The 18,894-nt window shown below is 38.2% G+C and overlaps 1 protein-coding gene across 4 annotated transcripts in view; it reads right to left on the bottom strand.

Moving 5' to 3' along the window:
- Nucleotides 1-746: 746 nt before the first annotated feature.
- Nucleotides 747-18,894, bottom strand: part of NCOR1 (nuclear receptor corepressor 1) — a 74,558-nt gene continuing 56,410 nt past the window's right edge. For 3 of the 4 annotated variants that reach the window (XM_049803912.1, XM_049803911.1, XM_049803913.1), the window contains exons 30-47: nt 18,057-18,140; nt 17,271-17,527; nt 16,537-16,897; nt 15,776-16,000; nt 14,794-15,003; nt 13,091-13,240; nt 12,374-12,547; nt 11,757-11,922; nt 10,992-11,488; nt 10,433-10,561; nt 9,709-9,866; nt 9,268-9,491; nt 8,700-8,837; nt 6,596-6,738; nt 5,259-5,312; nt 3,907-4,128; nt 3,158-3,340; nt 747-2,942 (exon numbers count right to left, since the gene is read on the bottom strand). In XM_049803912.1, coding sequence (XP_049659869.1) covers nt 2,755-2,942; nt 3,158-3,340; nt 3,907-4,128; nt 5,259-5,312; nt 6,596-6,738; nt 8,700-8,837; nt 9,268-9,491; nt 9,709-9,866; nt 10,433-10,561; nt 10,992-11,488; nt 11,757-11,922; nt 12,374-12,547; nt 13,091-13,240; nt 14,794-15,003; nt 15,776-16,000; nt 16,537-16,897; nt 17,271-17,527; nt 18,057-18,140 — 3,563 coding nt within the window. In that variant the 3' untranslated portion in view covers nt 747-2,754. Of the gene's footprint in view, nt 2,943-3,157; nt 3,341-3,906; nt 4,129-5,258; nt 5,313-6,595; nt 6,739-8,699; nt 8,838-9,267; nt 9,492-9,708; nt 9,867-10,432; nt 10,562-10,991; nt 11,489-11,756; nt 11,923-12,373; nt 12,548-13,090; nt 13,241-14,793; nt 15,004-15,775; nt 16,001-16,536; nt 16,898-17,270; nt 17,528-18,056; nt 18,141-18,894 lie in introns of those variants that run through there. The other variant, XM_049803914.1, reaches the window with a different exon arrangement.

The raw sequence follows: 18,894 nt of genomic DNA, 5'->3' as shown, positions 1-18,894 counted from the left end.
CAGTGTTAACTGGGAACCCTGCAGCACCCCCTAAGGGAAGTGTTTTGCCTGTTCTCATGAACATAGCTTGATGCTGCAAAACAAGAGGGAGACACAGGAAAAGCAAATGGAGAACTGATCCCCTTTATTGATTGGTCTGAATCCAGAAGTCACTGTCTACTGAAGACATTGTGTGGAAAAAAAAGTTGTTTTATGATGCATGGGTTTTTCAAGTCTTAAATGATTTCATATCAGAATCACGCAACATATCAAGATGGAAAGCATTGTGAAAGCGCTGATCAGAAATCAGTTAAAAATTTGTAGTAAACTACACTTTGTAAACATGATTTACAAACACCCTCCTGTTTGAAACAGGTCAGATGTAATTCCATACTTGAAAATTACTGGAATTGTGGTAAACCCTAACTTAGGCTCTGGAGAGGTTTTTATGCTGGAGAAGTTAGAACTCTGATAACAAACAAAAAAGCAGCAACATTTTATGTGCAAATGCCACTCAAGCTGTATCTTAGGAGAAAGTGACTATCCTACTTTGGATATCTTGCTGCTGCAGCAGCAATAACATGAAGCTTTGCAATGAACATGCTATACTTAACTGTACAGTTAGCAAAGACATTTGTCTGTACATGCCTCTTTCACGTTGTATTTGTTACACTAAGAAAGTGAGAACAAGTGAGTTTTAGAATGGAACGTTCCATTCCAAATTTAAATCTACAAAAAGGGCAGATCAACATGTTTTCCAGTATATGTTGCTGTGGGAACAAAAAAGTTAAAATAAGAGCACAGGTCTACAAACAGGATGAAAACTTCACTACTTCAAAGCCAGAAGGGTAAAGGATGGAAGGGTGAGAAAAACCCTTTCTCAGAGAAAGACTGCAAGGAGATTTAAGACTGGCAACTGATCTACTCTGATGCAGCATTTAAAAAAAGTAGCAAAATAATTCTGTATTTGCAACACAGTGTCAAGTTTCCAAATGAGTTCCTTTGGATTTTTTTCTTTCCCACACTTAGGGCAAAAAGGCTTTCTTCTGAAGTACTCAAAGTAAATTTGCTACTGATAAAGAGTTCTGTACTTCTTCCTGTTTGTAACCGGACCATTACAGTCCTTCCATAAGATGTGGAGCTTACACGGCTTAAGGTTACACAGCTGCATTATACTTATTGTAAATACAGTGTTAAAAATATTTTGACTGGAAAATAACTTCAAGGCAAAGACTCTGTAATCAACGAGATGCAAAAGCAGTTTGGAATCAACAGACCATACCACCCCCCAACTCAGTGCTATCTGTAAATCAGTCCTTCTACCTCAGAAAATTTAAATTCACTTCCTGAGGTCAGTGCAGCAAAAAAAATGATGCTTTTGAAGATGGATGTCAGGAGACCCTGTGATATCACTACCCAGATGTATGTACATGAGCTACAAGCATATCATAGCAGGCATTGATAGATGAATGATTAAGGAGACTCTCCTAGTACCATAAACAATTTAAAAATCAAAATCACCCTAACAAGTATTGCACACTTTAGGAGTTAAGCCAAGCATTTGTAAGGACTTCCACCAAAAGCTTGCTTATAGGGCTAGGGATTGGGATGGGGACACAGACTTTAAAATAATTATTACATAAAGATTTTAAAATCAGACTGGAGGAAGGTAAAAATCACAGTACCTACTTCAAACTGGTTGTAACAGAAGCCAAGTAGTTGACTCGTGTGTTGCTCCATTATTCTATAAAAGCATTTTGTTTTATTTAAACTTGGGATGTAGAGGTTTTTCTTCTTAAAGGATTTATCAACCCACCCAGAGCCTCTGTTCAGATAAGCCATTTGCTGTGGTTAAATATAACAGTAAAATTTAGGAGCCTGTTTTGACTGCATACAATGCAGAAACAGAAAACACTAAGATAGGCTTTTGGGGCACAGTTAAAATTCCCAGTGTGCATAACAGTGAGGTATGCCTCCAGAAGCTGTTCTTTTTGTTTGTTTTTTTTATCCTTTTAAAAATGAACCATAACATACCCATGCAATAATATTTCTGCAGTGTTGCTAAATAAAACCAACCGCACCAAAAATTTACAATGTGGCAGAATTTAAAATTCAAAGAAATATACCTTCTTATTCCAGCGAACTGGACTATGTTAATGTACAGAATTCATTAAGGGGTCAGTCTTAAAAATCAACATTTTCACAAGAGCTTGAACACCACTGAGAAAGTGTGTCTAGGAAAAAAAATTATAGAAAAGCACAATGCCTGCAAGAAGTGGCATGGCATTAAATGGGCAATGATGCTAGGCTGTTTGGGAGGCTAGGGTTATGGTTAGGCTAGGCTGGTAGGGAGGCTAGGGTTATGAAGAGTACTCTACACTGGAGAAAATGCTTAAAAAAAATTACAAAATGACCCCCAAATTTTAGGCAATGATTTGAACATAAGTACACCAGATACTATAGCAAGGGAAAAAACACTGCAAAAAGTACTCTCTATTTACAGAAGAATGATTTAAAGACATTATGGTTTTCTTTACAAATAGATGTAGAACAGGAATAGTCCACATTTTTAAAAACTCTTTACATATTTATCTTTAGTAAGTCAACCTTCTTGATCACAATCCTCCAACACACGGCCTGTGCAGAAGGCTTTTAACGGACTCTCCATCAATTCTTCATTGTGTGGCCCTTGCTCTCTTGGAAAGTCTCTATGGGCACAAGTCAAAAATAGATTTCTTTTTTTGACTCGCAAATAAAAAAAAAAATCTGCATAGTTCAGTCATCACTGTCAGACAGAGTCTCATATTGTGCTGAAAGCAGTGGTGCAGGCTCTCGTTCCCATATCCTGTTCTGTTGGTGAGTGGTTGCTTGGCTTATGGACGGTGGGGCACACGCAATGGATGTTGGCGGTGTACTGCTGAGCATCCTCATCGTCAATGGGTTGTAAGGAAACTGTGTTGAACCTGAATCAAAAAGAGTTTCTCCAAGTCAAAAACACAAGCTGTTCTAAGAGATCTGCATCTGAAAGATTGTCTGGTTTTGGTTGTGACAACTAATCAGAAAATCCTCATATGCTGTAAACTTTTGACCAATATACCAGTGTTACAGTATGTCTACATCTGACCTTTCTACAAATCCACATGTGGTTTGTTAAGTTTTAAAGAAACCCATTTCTCACCTGTTGATGAAGGCCTATCTTCCCAGGCCCACACTGGAGTCTGTCTGTGGTAGTCCCCTTCTGAATGTACAGATGAGACAGAAGAAGGTCTTTCGGTTCCCAAATACCCCTGTCCAGGAATCGGAGACTTAGACTTCCTACTATTTGACTTGCCGATTAGCTTCTGCTTGCTGACTCCCCCTCCTGGAAATAGAAGGGACAGATTTCACAAAAACATCACACCGAATTTTAGCCTCTGTACATTTGTTTCTATAAATTATCACATAGCAGCAAACAGGACTTTCACACTGCTGTTTTCTGGAATGCTGATTTACTACAATTAGTGACTGTATAGGCTAATCTTCTAACACAGTATTGCTAGAAAATCCCTATTGTTATCACAACAGAGTTATATTTCCATTTTTAGGAAGGGAGATGTTTTCAGTTCAAGCTAGCTCCCACTGTTACGTATGTTTTATAGGTGATGTACTCCACATGCATTTTCATCAGACCACTGAGAAGGTTCAGGTATCCAATACACCCTGTTATCTCTTCCCTGTTTCATAAGTGTTGTTACTATCCAAGAAATACCGGCTAATGCTCCTGAAGGCACCAGCACCACTTTGAAAGCCAGGACCAGTAAAGGGTAACACCACCTCTATCACTTCCAGAGGAAAGACAGTGATTTTCAGTGATACCAAGTTTATTCAAACCCTTAATTTATTTTTTTCTTTAAGACCATGAAATATTTAGCAGTTGCAATACCTCACCTGAATTTGGTGATGGATTAGCTTCTTCCCTACGCGTCTCATTACTTGCTGATACTGCAGCACTGGAACTGCCAGGTGCTACCGCAATAGATTGTGACATTACAACTCCATGCTCCTCACTCTTGTCGTCAAAGTTTCCCATCAATGCTTTCCTAATAATGTCTTCCAGACCCAGATTACTGGCAGGATCTGCAAAGGAATGACCCCTAGAACTGACTGCACCTGGGAGACAAAAGAAAACATACAGGGAAAGGTGGGGGGGGGAAGCAAAAAACATATCTCAGAGAAATTACAAAGGGATATGGGAAAAGATTTTAGAGAGAGGCAGAAAGGGGTAAGGGGTGGGGGGTGAGACCAAAGATGAGATTTTTTTAAATGCGAAGCTACATTCTCTAAAGCAGCTCACAATGGCTACAAGTTAGACATGCCAGCAAACACTGAAGACCTACATCAGTAGTGCCACTGAATGTCAGACTCTTTGCAAGAGGGTAAATTTTACTGTTTGTTTTGTTGTTGTTTTTTTAATTAGCAAAGGAAGCTGAGCATGCTGATTGTGATAGCATATTAAGTAAAATCTGCAGCTATTATTCACTTGTAAAGAGAAGACAGCAGCAGAATACTTCTCTCATTAATAATCCATACTCATTTGTCTTATGAAGTGTGATATGTGGCAAATATTTAGTCCAAAATCTTGTCTTCAATCTAAATTAATGAAGATCAGTACTTTCTCCATTTAAAAGACAGAAGCACTGTACCACAAGGGGCACCAACTAGCCAAGATCATGTAAAATCAGTCTGTGGTACAACTCAGGATTCAGATATGGCAGTTCCTATCTCCCACATTTCAGTTCAATTCTCTGCCTCACTTGTCTCTTCAACAAAGTAAAAGTACAGGTTATATTTAATTTCCTCGTCTCATAGACAGTTGGTGGGTTTTTATCATGTATTTATCATAGGAAAAAAATAACCAGTAAGTATTTTAAATACCCTAGTTTATAAAGTAAATTGCATTTGATCAACTAAGCTCAAGTTTTGTTGAACTGCACTGTATTTAAATTCTATTTAAGTCAGATGCTAATCAATTTCATGACTTCTACTTCTGTGTAAGATTTGCAGAGCACATAGAAATAAATCATTCTTGTTTAAGTTCCCATTTAAATATTTTCGGAAACCTCCTTTGGTCATTTTGGTTTTTCCTATGATACAGGGAACAAATTTTCATGTAGGATATTACCTTTTAAGTTTTCATAATCTTCCTCATTTACTGGACACCCCAAAGCACATAAATGAAAAATAGTATATCAGTTTACTTTTTCTGAAACATATGATGTTTCTTTTACTGAAAAACATACCTGAGGTAGTGACTGCTGGCAAATTGAATATTTCAGTCCCTGGCTGAGCAGTTGCTGCAATTAAAACACAACATTTCATTGAGTTTTTCAGTAATGATGATCACTGTAAGTGATCATTAGTAGTCCTAATGCACAAGGTATAATTACTTTTGAACTATTTTTGATATTCAGTTTTTTGTTTCTCGCTCTTCTAAGATGAATGTGCATCTATGTCTTCTCAGGAAAATGATCAATACAAGGGTAAAAGTATCTTATACAGTCACGGCTAACTTTCTTGTAAAGATGTTACTTCAGAAAGCAGACTGACTTTTTGAGATTTCACAATCTATGTACTTTAAGATGCAAAGCTGCATTTGATTCGCTAAATACAAATTTTAACATATGAACCTCAGAGGCAGAGTATTTGTATGTATTAAAAAAATTAATGGCAACAACTTTGGAGTGGCTAAACCACCGCCTTCCCCACGTTATTCTCAAATTGGACATAATATAGGTAAAGATTTTAAACCATAACACTGAATTCAATATACAAATGAAAAGATTACTGGCAGCACTGAAAAGCGTGCTTGTATGCCAAGCATGCACATGAAGTTTTCAACAGAGGAAAATCTATCATGCACGCAACGGGGATCCAATAAAAAGAATACTGCAACCCTTACTGACACAGCCTTGTTTCTCAGAATGAGATTAATTTCTTGCTCAATGCAAGAGCATTCACTTTCAAATAAACACTCTCTATTAGGTATTGAGTTCAAAACCAGCTTAAATTCTCACCACTGGTAATTTTGATACAAAGTTCTGTTAAGGTTTCTATGAGAAAAACCAAAAATATAGTTCTAGTATCATATTCCACCATGTCAGTATCCATTACTGAAGCTATATTAAAATATGTCTTTTTAGCAGCCATAATCATAAGGCCCAAGAAAACACAAAACATTCAGTTTCAAGACACCTTTCCAAAAAGGAAATGTGTAATAGTTAATGTTCATATGAAACAAACTATGGACACAAAGTTAACTAGAATGTCAGGTTTTAACAACTTTCTTGTTAATTGTTTTTTCCATGGTTTTCAGAAACTAATTCCATCCCTCAAATTAAAGAGTTAAAAAGCTTAAATGTGACAGTCCTACATACACCAGCATTAAAAAAGGGGGAAGAAAAGAGGAAAAAAGCTAACAGTCTTCCAGTTCTTTGGTCATAAATTGTTATGTGTTCTGTATTAATAGATTTATATTCATTCATATGTTATTAGAAATATATTTAGGTTAGGACATTTGTGGATGGCAGTCACATAAAGCTTAAGCTGGAAAATTCAACGAAAAGGCAAGTCTGCATACCCATGTCAGAGTCACCTCCACCAGATGAGTTCAGCTTTCGAAATATCTCCTGTTTCTTGGATTTTACCATTGGTGAAGTGTTCTCAAGTTTGGTGAAAAATGAAGGCAGGTAGCTCATACTACCTGGAGAGCGAGAGTCAGTCCTGCCAAGACCAACGTGTGTCAGAGAGAGAGAACATTTTTCAAGATGTACATTTAAATCTTTCCAAAAGCAGTCAGGCAGAAACCACCAATATTCATATGAGCTTTAAGACTCTTTCCTCAGCCTGTTTTTTGGGGACTAGACAAGTCTAATAACTCTCCGAGGACATCTGCTTTACCCAGGTAACGGTTTAAGATTCTACAGCTCACAGAAAAAATGACCATGTCATTGCCTGTGCTGGAGAGTGGTACAGAGATGATGCTCTCACAAATTATCGCAGGGACACCTACCTGCCTTTAAACCTGCATGCTGGCTGAAGTTTGCACTGCAAATTGGTAGGCAACAAAATGCTTAAGCTAGAAGCCCAAATACTCATCCTAGCTGCTCCTATTTACAATCTTCTGCTCACTCTTGTCCCCAGTATGCCACTAGAAAAGATGTATTTCTTTTTAAGTCTGCTTACCCACTCTGTCACACATGGTCCAAGCAAATAAGCTATTTCAGGCATTCTTAGAAATCAGGTCAAATAACCTTACAGACTGGAATTTGGCTCAAGAGCTGCCAGTTATCCATCCTTGCTCTATGGCACAAATTCAGACTGGGATCCACATTTTGTATTTCATACCCCTCATCAATTTTACATGCACAGTAGCTGGCACACTTTCTGTACACAATTTCTGTCACATTAGCATAAAAGCATTGCTGAAGTAAATGTCAAACTGAGAAGGGGTGCATTTTAGCTTCAGATCTGAAAATATGCAAATTTTAGGCTATTTATAAAGATGATAAAAACATTAGTATTCCAATTATAGAGTTTTAAGAAAAAAACCACAACCCCAAAGCATGAAGACATTCAGGTGAAAAATCTAAGCTAATACCAGGGTCACGAACAACTTGCACTGAATAAAAATTATCAACTAAGTTACGTTCACTGTGGCACTTAAACTAACTCTAGTATTCTAAGCAGCAGTAATCTGGCAAATCAATTTTAATTAAAAAAAAACCCCAAACCAAAAAACCCACCCCATACTTCAGTTGAAAAAAAATAAGCTAAAAATAAAATAACGAAGACAAAGACTCCAGGTTTCTTAGGCCACAATCCTTAAAATTCTAAAAAGTGCAATCTTCCCTGCCATGTTCCTGAAAATCCCTTTACATCTAGCTAATATCCAAGCCTGTCAGCAACTGCAGAGTGGAGGGGGGGGGGGGGGGGAGAAAAAAAGGATCCATTTCACCAGCATGAGCCTGAAATAAGTACATGGTGAACACGTTGGGTGCTATTCCTTCTTCAGCAGGCAGCAAAGCAAACGACAGAAGCATCCATTCCAACGTGCATCTGCCAGACATTTGAAGACACCAGCACTGATACGGTCTGCCAGGGATCCCATGTAGGTTTATGTTGCAGATCTGGCAGACTGACAAATAGCTCTGGGAAACAGGGCTGCCCAACGCATGGAGCCCCTGACACCCCGCCTTCACACCTCCTGGAAATTAAGCTCCTTAGTGCTATTTCATATGATAAGCTGCTCTAGAATCACAGGTGTTGGAAGCCTGGGCTCCTCCACACTTCACCAGGACAGTATCCAGGACGCCCATCAGGCAGGAGAAGCCTGAATTATTTATATATATTTATATACACAATAAAAATTGTAGAAAACAGACCTTTCCCCAAAACCACTTCAGTTTTATAGAACTGGCACCCACAAGTTCTGTTACGATGTTTTGTGTCAATAGAACAAACTGTTTGCACCAAGAAATTTAAGACGGAACGTACAGATAATGTTTTACTCAGGCTTCCCAAAGCATCTCCCAAGGAGCAAGTTTTGAATGCTAGGGCAAAAGGGTAACAGTGATTAACAACTTGCCTGTGGTACCAGAGGAAGATCACTTAAACTTAATAAAGATACTGTTTGCAGCACAGAGATCGAGAATAATGTTTTCAAAACTCAGTTTTACACATACCTCTGTTCAGTAGGCTCAGTTCTTTGGGAAAGCAAAAGAACATTTTCCTGTTTCTCATGTACAACCGGGACCTGAGGTGGCGAGATTGGCTCATAGGGCTCTGAAGAGACATGACTCCTCTCTGGAGATTTTCCAGGTCTACATCCATAATTCAGAGACAGATAAGTACTCTTAATGCATGTAAAGCAGTAGTAAACACATGTAATTGCATTCCAGTTGTTACGTAACTACTTATGTCTAGTTACATATGTTACATGCTTTAGTATGCTTGGCAATCTCAAAAAGGTGACTTTGAATAGACCGTAATGACTCTAGTAAGTTCTAAGTAATTAAACATCTTCACCCCTCTAAAAACTGGAAATTAAGCATGAGAAGTGAAGGGAAAACAGCTGTAAGCTATGTTATGGAGCCAAGCAATTGCCAAAAACAGTGCAAGACAGACACTGCTTAAAAAAAGCCTAAAAGATACCTCTACTTCTGATCTACACCAAGATTACTGCACTATTTTTTATAAATGTCGTATTTGGGCACTAATTAAATTTGCAGTTAAACTGAATACATGCATTACCTTCCCCTGGACTTGTCAGACAGGTTTTCAGGTGACACTCTAGCACCTGGCCGCTGATGGTGGACAGACTGTGACTGTGACTCAGGACTGTAGCGATTGGATGTCTTTGCCCTGGTAGAAACAGGCGTTGGAGCAGGGGTGGAATTCTGGAATGTAGTGGTGGGAGGCTGCAAAGAGGCCTGAGAAGCTGCTTGGTTTCTAGCAAAGTCTTGTGTAATAATTTGCTGATTGGGACCAAAAAGATAGAAAAGAGATCTTGGTCAGACATTGGCCAGAGTGAACGTATTCATGAACTAGATGAATGAGACAGATGAGAAGTTCAGACACATTATTGTATAATATCCTGAAGTAAAACTAATAATTACATAATGTTCCAAAACACAAGTTTTCATCAAAGTATAAACTTTTCACATCTGAAAAGATGCATGCAAATAAACCTACACAGATGTGATCAGCAAGGGTGATAAGTCGATGGGTCCTGGGCACATGTGCCATCCCTTCTGCTTGGGAAGAAGGAGGTGGAGGTTGTTGTGGTGAAGGGGGTTCCTGTTGTGTCCTATAGCGGTGAATCGGCCCCTCATATTGCCTGTTTGGGTCATCTAGTTGAAGAAGAAAAGGTCAGTCTGTTAAGATGGTATTACTGAAGCTTCAAGGTTTGAAAGTTCTGTGCTTATAAAAGATGAGAGGTTTCTGCATTAGATTTTAGGTATCCTGTGTGATAACCACCTTTTCCCCCTTCATATATAGGCCCTATAATTTAGAATAGATAAATAAAGGTTCATTCCACAACACAGGTGAATTTCAGCTCATTTCTCACCCTCACCTGCAAACTGTACTGCAATAGTTTGAACTTTACTAATAGGTAAAAAATTGTAGGCATCAACACCAATATGCCACAACTGTAAATAATAAATTTCTTATTAAATCACCTACACGGTAATGTAAAAGAGCTCTGTTTAATGTCAAGTGCCAATACATTTGCTCTAGTTTTTCCACAGATTACTGCAACAACAACATGCTTCCAACAAAAGTTTCTGAAAATTTAAGAATGTGGTAAGCGGTCACTTAAGGACTCCCAAGATATTTTAACTTCATTATGAGTTCATGGAGCTGGTAAATATAAGCAAGATAATTGTGAGAATATTGGCATATGCAGATAACTTACTCTCTGCCTGGCTTGGTTTAGGTGTCTCTTGTTGATAGGGCTGTAGTTTTTCTTGAGTAGGTACAGGTGAATTTGCAGGGCTAATCACCTCAATAGCATCTCCAGGAGCTTCATACCGGTGGGAGGATACTGAATATCAAAGCAAAGGTTGTAGAATAAGGTGTAAACATCACAGAAAATTTTTGTTGCCTATACATAGCAACACTAGTGCTTCCATTTAAAATTACATCTGTGAAATCAAAGTCAAAACACTCTTTTTCTCATGATAAGCAAGGTGATACAAATACTTCCACAAAACAGTGTTCCAACATAAACCAAATAATTTTAGGTTTCCTGACTTCTGATAAGGTTAGTCTTATTATCCTGCATTTTGTGTTGTAGCATGGAATACAAATAAAGCAAACAACTTTGATTTTGCAAGAAACTGTATTTTTCTATGATCTGTTTGTACTGTGCAGAGCTGAATATTTCATTGTTAAACATCAGAATCATTTCACATCTCATTATTTCCCTAAAAGGCTAAGACGGCAAAGAAGTAGATAGTTACTAAGATACGTACAACTACTGGAAGAATCTGAACTTTGAGAGCCCCTATCTCGTGCATCCTTGTCTGAAGCAATCTGTCGAGTGATGATCACATCTATGAAGTTAGCAGCAGTAATTGTGGTCTTTCCTCGAGTTCTCAGCTCTTCCTCGTACCTGGATTTAGGAGGAGGTCCTTTTTCTTTACCAGCCTCTGAATAGACTACTGATGAAGACTGTCCCTGGGACTTCCCACCAGAAAAATTTGCAGACGTATAGGGGCACTGGACAGGCCTCTTTTCTACCTCCAGCGTCTTCTGTTCCATCTGCTGCTGTTCAGTAACCACAGCTGACCGGCGTCCCATATTCTCTTCTATTCTGGTTCCTTCGTGCTTGTTCTCTTTTGCTTTGGCAACTTCCATCTGAGGAGCAGAGGCTGCAGCATCTACTAGTGCTGCAAGGGCATCAGCAGCAGTATTGTAACGGGAAGCTGGCAGCCCTTGAGTAATAGAGGGAGCTCCAGGGGTCAGCTGCCTGTTGGCAAACATTGAATATTCAGAATTATATCACATGACAAAAGAACTAGAGCCATATCATGGGTACAACAAAGCAAGCTTTTGTGACACTAATTTCTATCCAAACTGGACTGGCGGAAATGCATTGGATCATTTCCGATAAATCCAAGAGCAATCAGATAGTGGTATATCCTCATCTTCTAGTATTTTCCTCAGGCTAAATGCACCTTTTAATAAGCTCAAATATTAGAACAGATATCTCTGCAACAGTAACTTATAAAACATACATGATACGTAGCTGAGCAGCAGGATCCAAAGGTGTGATTACACTTGTCCCATTGGTTCCTTGAAAAATACTAGGCCTTTGCTGCAGTATGTTTTCCTGGCTTCTAACTGAAGGGGATGGGGACCGAACATATCCATGACTGCCAGGTCTGCCAGGCTGCTCTGTACCTGCAGAACATAGAGCAGAGGGGAACAAACAAAAAATATATATAGATCACTCTTATAACAATGCAGAACAATGTATTGATGCTCTCTCCTCCACATCCTTTCCCAGTTGTCTCCACCACTCTAGATGTGACTGTATGTATTAAAGGTTTAAATGGTAGCATTCTGTTTACAATGCTCTAAATGACACGCAAGTTGTGCTAGTGATAACTGGGATTCACACCGTTCCCTAGGTACTACGTTGCTATGAGAGAAAGATCAAGAAGCCTGGTACTTGCAGAAGTTACAATTATGACCAGAACTTCTAGGTAGTAGGAACCTGCCTTAAGTGCAGACTAAAGCCAAACTCTTGTCATGCCATGTTAAAAAGCTGCATGTTGCTAACAGTGGCTATAGAAAATGAGCAGTTAGAGCCTACAAGACAACTGATCCAAATGTAGCAATGTGCACTCACCTGGTCGAAGATAAAGTTCAGCAGGGACTGAAGCTATTCTCTCCCTCTCTCGTTCTCGTTCTCTTTCCCGCTCTCGCTCACGTTCCCTCTCCCTTTCCCGTTCCTTCTCCCTCTCCCTTTCCCGTTCCCTTTCAGCATTTGCAGCTGCAGAAGCTGCCAGGTGTGTAGGGTGTCCTGGAAGGTCCATAAGATAAAATGAAGTAGCAAAAAGAGATACTCGAGTTAAGCATAATTTGATGTAAACTCTTGCCAATATATTCTGCCACCCACTTACAGCAAAATTTCCCAAATACGTTTTCAATCTACTCAAGACTATCCACTTATCTAGGAAGACAAAAGCTTGACATACAGTGACAGTAGAAGGGTCAACTGCTTTTTACTAAAGTGGTTTCTATACAGTTAGAAACCAGACAGCTTAGAGACACAAATTCCACCCTTCAACACATGTAATATAAGGCTAGTGAAGTCACAGTCAAATGACTGTAAAGACCTGATAGAACGACGCAAATTCTGAATTTGTCAGCACTCCTTCAGTTGCTAATATAACTATAAAGGATATTATTAGGAAAACCTTTGCTATCCAAGTGAGAAGTGCATGCAAAAAGCATCGCCTGAGAAAACATCAAAACATGGCATTAATGAAAGCTAAATAAAGGTGGTCAATTATCTCGGCATGTCAGATGATTAGAGACATCACCAAATCATAAGAGCTCTTACCTGGTGACAGAGAAGCAGGATTGTAAGGCCTGGGAGGGAACGTAAGCTGGGTACCAGGGATATATGTGATTCTTTCCATGGGTGGTGTGCTTGTTCCTCCAGGATGAGGCACTAAGATAGTGGGAGCCATATTGTTCAGGTCAATAATTCCTGTTAGGAGATGACACATATAAGAATGGCCATTCAAGGACAGACCAACGGTCCACACATTATATATTCTGTTCATTGGCAAGTATCAGCAGTGAATGTTTAGTGAAAAAAAATATAAGAACAAAGCAAGTGCAGAACTATATTCCAGCTGGTTATACTCTCTTAGATCTGGCAGTCAGCAATTTAGGAACATACTAAGTCAGAATTTGCATTTCTAGCACTCCCTTTAATTGCCCTTCAGAAAAATACACTTCACCTCTACTCATAATCCCACCTTTTAGGAAAATGGTATTACCTGACATCATTCACTCCCTTTTCCAGACCTTTTATATTCATAAAATGAAATGAAACGTTGAAATGCACAGGTCCCGCTGGAACTCCAACATAACTTCCCCTACTACAAAAACCACTTATCCTTTCTTTTCCAACCAATTAAAACACTACAGGATCCTGTATCTCATCCCCAAGGTAATTAGTCCTACCAGCCTAATTTCCTCACATTTGCTGTCTTCCATTCTACCAATAATTATCAAAACTGATTTAAGCAACAGACAGATTATCATATCCAGTAACCAAGCTGGTAGACTGACGATTTCCTGTTAGGTTTGTAACTCCTGGGAGAATGCCACGTAACCCCAAGGATTCAAAACTATTCATTTTATTATTTTATTCTAAGACTTTGTTCAACATTTCAATGTGAAAGAGTTCAAACTCATGTACCCATAAAGAGAAACTCCATCACAGTAATTTAAATCTCTCCACAGTGAACAGAGCTGCAAAGAAGTCGCTTTTCTTTTTGTAATGGCTTTATCTTCTAAAGCATTACTTCTGAGTTTTGATGATTTATCAGTTCCTACAGTTTCTTCGCCAAGTTTCTTGCTTCTAGTGTATCTGAAGAAGTTACTAGTTCATTTGGCTTTATAAATTGTTTCTCAGGTTTTTTGACCTTTATGGTCTTACATTTAACTTGTCAAGATTTTCATTTTCTTTTGTTTGAGGAGTTAAAGACTTTTGCGAGATGTCTTCTTACTTTTAACAGCTCCTTCCTGCTGCTAAGTGTCCAAATTGATTTAGGCTTTCCCCCACCCTGCAACAGGTCACACACACATTTGCTAACTCTGTAACATAATGTCTTTAAACAATCACCGTGTTTTTCACAACCGTTACCCTTTCAGCTGTTGCTTTTATTTTCATTTTGAAGAAGCTCTCATTTTGATATATTTCTCTTTTCTGAATTTTGAAGATGAGTTAAATATGCTTCTGAATATCAATTTAAACTAGCATAAAACAGAGTAGCTTCTTGAACACTAATAAGTCTTACAGCCTTCCCTTTAACAATATTGATTACATACTTAGTTTTCCTTTATATCTACAAAAGTCAGGTAGATGTAGGACGACACATTTGCAAACATATCTATACATATGCACTTGTATGCATGCATCTATCAACACATATATTTATAAGCAGCAACAAAAAACTCAAATCAATCAACCAAACCACACCTCATATCCAAAACACACTTTAAAGAACATCAGAAAAACCACAGGCATACCTCTTGCTCCGGCATATGGGAGAGCTAAAGTTTGCTCTCTAGGAGATAATCCTCTTGTTACATCAGGACGCAAATTGACTTGCATCTGCTGTGAGGTAATGTAGTCATTTAGGATTGTCTGTCGTGTATTCTCCATTGCGTAAAGCTGATACTGACTTGGGTAGCCTGGGGTGGGCGAGAGCTGCCTTTGGAACAGGTAAGCAGCAGCAGCTGAGGGTGAAGGACGGGGAAAAAAAAGATTTAGGAAGCAGTATGGGTGATATCAAACGAAAGTTTCAGATGTTTATACAGCTTCAATGAGAGGTGCTATCAATGCTCTCTAGCCAGTGCCAAATGAATTAAAATAGCATTTTAATACTGATGTTTTATTGAATTTATGCACTGTATGCAGACAGAAAAAGCTAAATAATCCAGACTGGAGATATACATTAGAGAAGTGACATGATTAAAAATATAAATCCTGAAGTTCTGAAGATGTAAAGGGCTGCAATACCTAAAGAAGGTTAAAATACCTCACAGATGTGGACTGATGGATAGGTTAAAAGGAAGTCTACTGTATTTAATATCACCAGGGATAACCTGATGATCCGTCAGCGAGAATAAATCAGTCCTGAACAGAGGGGTCCTGATTACACTTTAATTCTATAGCATCTTCCACACCCTTCTTTGCATAGCTTTCCTGAAAGCTTTTAAGGTATTTCACAAATACTTATCTAAAAATACTATCTGAACTTTTTAACAAAACAGAAGCAACCTGGCAGCTTCAAAAACAAAGTCACGGCATTATACAATAGTATTTTAACGAGTTTCCTGGTTAGATAATAAACCCCCCACTAAACTGAAATCAAACCACAACAGTGTGTATATATAATCTCTTATAAAATATATCTGGCCACTGATAATTGCCTTTTAAAGGTACTTCTTCCGTGTATCAAAGCATACAATATTTCTAAAACTAAAAAAACCAACACAAACGTATTACCAGGATCCAGAGCCCTGTGAAAGGGCATAGCAGGATCTAAATGAGGAGGGAGGTGACCCCTATAGACTTCAGGAGTTGCTCCTCTGTGATGAGGGTCAAAAGGACTGTGAGTAACTACAGGATCAACCCCCGGGACTGGAGATTTTGCTGGCACACTCTCCCTCTGTGTCGGAGTAAGTGTGTTTTTCCTTTCATGATTTGCTGGCTTCCCAGAAGATATTCCAGCTACAAACAATAAAAAACCCAAATTAATAAAATGCATATTTTTTCAATAGAAAATTCAGCTGTAAGTATATACTGGCTCTGAAGGAATGTTCTAGAGGACCCTGCAATCTGATACAATAAATCACAGAGACTATTTTATATCACAAACTATTTCTAGTGAGAAATCTAAATCCTAAAACTAAGATTGCTTACACTTTACTATATTATCTTCCTTATCTAGATACCTCTATAATTCAGGAATAGCTCCCACCCTTAAAACGTTACGCTTGTAGGTAACACTTTCAATGTGATCCATAATCAAATGCAAATTGAGATTGAATTGCCATCCCACCTCCATGTTATAATATGGCAGATTTTCATTTTCTTATTTAAATTAACAGCTTACAGCCTATGAAAATTCCTTTTAGCCACCCTCCAAATGGAGAGAAGCCATTAGAATAAAAGAAAGTAGAATGGGATACAGAAACCGGTTTAAAATTAAGTTTAAAATTAAATTATTAAAACTTCTTTTCTTACTCTGGATAGGAATAACATACCCTCACTAACTCTATTCATCATAGGTGAACTCCTGGACATTGGACTCTGATAGTTCACAGGTGTCCTCCGAGCATTGGTATCATCATAAATCCCAGGGCTCAGCTGTGATTTGGGAGTTTCATGAAGTGTTGACCTGAGAACAGAGGGACCAGAGCTGACTACTGACGTGTGACGGGAACGTACTGCATCCCCGGTCTTCACATCTTCATATTTTCCTCGCTCCACCACCTTCACGTTTTCTGGCACCATTTCCAGCTGAGGCATTCCACGGGGTAGCTTGCTTGGTCCAGTGATTAAAGATTTTACATTGTGTTTGATGGCAGACTGGCCAGAGTTGCTTTCATATTTTATGGGTGTGCCCTGAAAAAGAGAAAAAGATCAGGTAAGGTTATCCTGCCAATGCTTCACTCATGCTGGGGGCAGGCTGGGGGCGGGGAAATCACATTGCTGATATCATAGTTCATTGCTTCTACCACATCAGTGCAGAATACAACTGGATCTTAATGATTGTTACTTGTCAGTTCTCTCACATTTGCTTGCAAGTGTGTTCCCTACAGGTGAAGCGTCAGGATTTTTCTAATACACAGAAAATATTTTTAAGCTTTATAAGTTGGTAGGTTTCTTAACACAAAACACCACCAACCCCCATTTGTCATTATTCAAATATCCTGAATTTATTCACTACTGAGTGTTTAAGCAACTGTACGAGTCTAGTAGTGCTTTTTGTATTTACCTGAGATATGGAGCCTTCTATGATTGGCCTGGTCGTCTGCACCATTTCAGGAGTCTTGCGACTCTCCTGGCTTAATAGGTCCTGTCTTGGGATTTCATGGATGGAACGACCCATTTCTTTTATAGTAGTGACTCCATCATATGGTTTCCCCTTAGTAATGGCTCCTTCAAATGTCCTTATGGGAGGTGACTCTCTCTTAATCTGTTTAGGGTATTTCAAGCCTTCTTCAAAACTTTCAGCTGTTGCTCTTGGCGTGCCTTTTATAGAAAGTCAGTCATATTAATGCTACTAATAAGTCTCATTTTTCATAAACAGAGTAACCAACTACATGTCATAATACTGGAACTTTGGTTTGCTATAGTCTATGATAATATATTCTGAACACTAAAAAACCTGCCACAAAAATAATACTGAACAAATATTCAAAAAACTACTGAAAGCATCCCAAATTATTTCAGATGCTGAAATAAAGGCAATAGCATACATCTTCAGAGGTCTGGGGAACTGTCAGTGTTCATTAAAAAAAAAAAAAAAAAAAAAAGCTAACTACCAAGTATTCATATTTTAAAAAGTCTGTTCTCCAAAAAGAAATAAAATGCTATGTTTACACACTAGCTTTGTATATAACATATCAGAAAGTTGCTGATTTATGCTCTGAAAACATGTTTAATAAAACAAGCTCCACCTTTAACACAGCTACCATTGTTAATAACAGTTTTAAGGTTCAGAAATCCAGATTTTTGAGGATGTAATTAATGCTTGCCTTCTAAACTTGCAATACTTTACCTTGCATTATAGAGCCTGACAACACTGTTCTCTCTTTTAGTTCAGCATGAGGACTACCCCTAGGCAGTGCACGGCATATTAAACCTAAAATTAAAATGAATATAATTTAGAGAATTAAACAACTATTCAAGAAAACCAAAACCCCAACAAAAAAAACCCCAAACCAACAAAAACCCTCCTCCTTCTTACATACATTACAGACAGGATCTGTATCAGGGTAGTGCCCAAAGGGCCTAGCCTAAGAATGCTGGGCATTGTATCTACATGTTATAAACACCATTCTGCTCTTAAAAAAAAAAAAAAAAAAAAAAAAAAAAAAAAAAAAAAAATCTTTCAGTTCAACTATTTATGCAATTACATTGTTGCAAGTTTTAACATATTTAGAAAACACAAGGTTTTTTTTATAATTAAGCTTAACTCTTGTCCCAAAAGCAGTCACTGCTTCTCTTACACTCCAGTTTCCTTACCTAGTAAAGAAAGGTGTTCACGATGGGAAGTGGAACAAAAAGGAAAAAAAAACACCCCAAAATATACCTCAGCATCCTCCAAATTAATCAAAGTTCATATTGAATCAGCTGGTAAGAGTTTAATTTATTGTTCCTACAGGAGGAATCTAAATCAAACCCCCAAAGAACTCATCATTTTCCACAGTCTGAGGACAGAAAATGTGCCAGAGTGACGAGATACAGCATAAAAGTATGAGAGCAGGTTCTCATATGCCAAAAAGAGCCTGAAGATGATCCAAATGCATCAGCAACTTAAAGGCAACACTGAATTTCAATATACAGCCTAAAAACCTCTAATCCATATTCTTCCATCTGATGAAAATATACACAAA

This window comes from Accipiter gentilis, chromosome 6 (assembly GCF_929443795.1).
Source record: "Accipiter gentilis chromosome 6, bAccGen1.1, whole genome shotgun sequence".
Classification (NCBI taxonomy): Eukaryota; Metazoa; Chordata; class Aves; order Accipitriformes; family Accipitridae; genus Astur; species Astur gentilis.
Note: the sequence above shows the minus strand (reverse complement) of the source record. Positions and strands in the feature narration are given on the sequence as shown.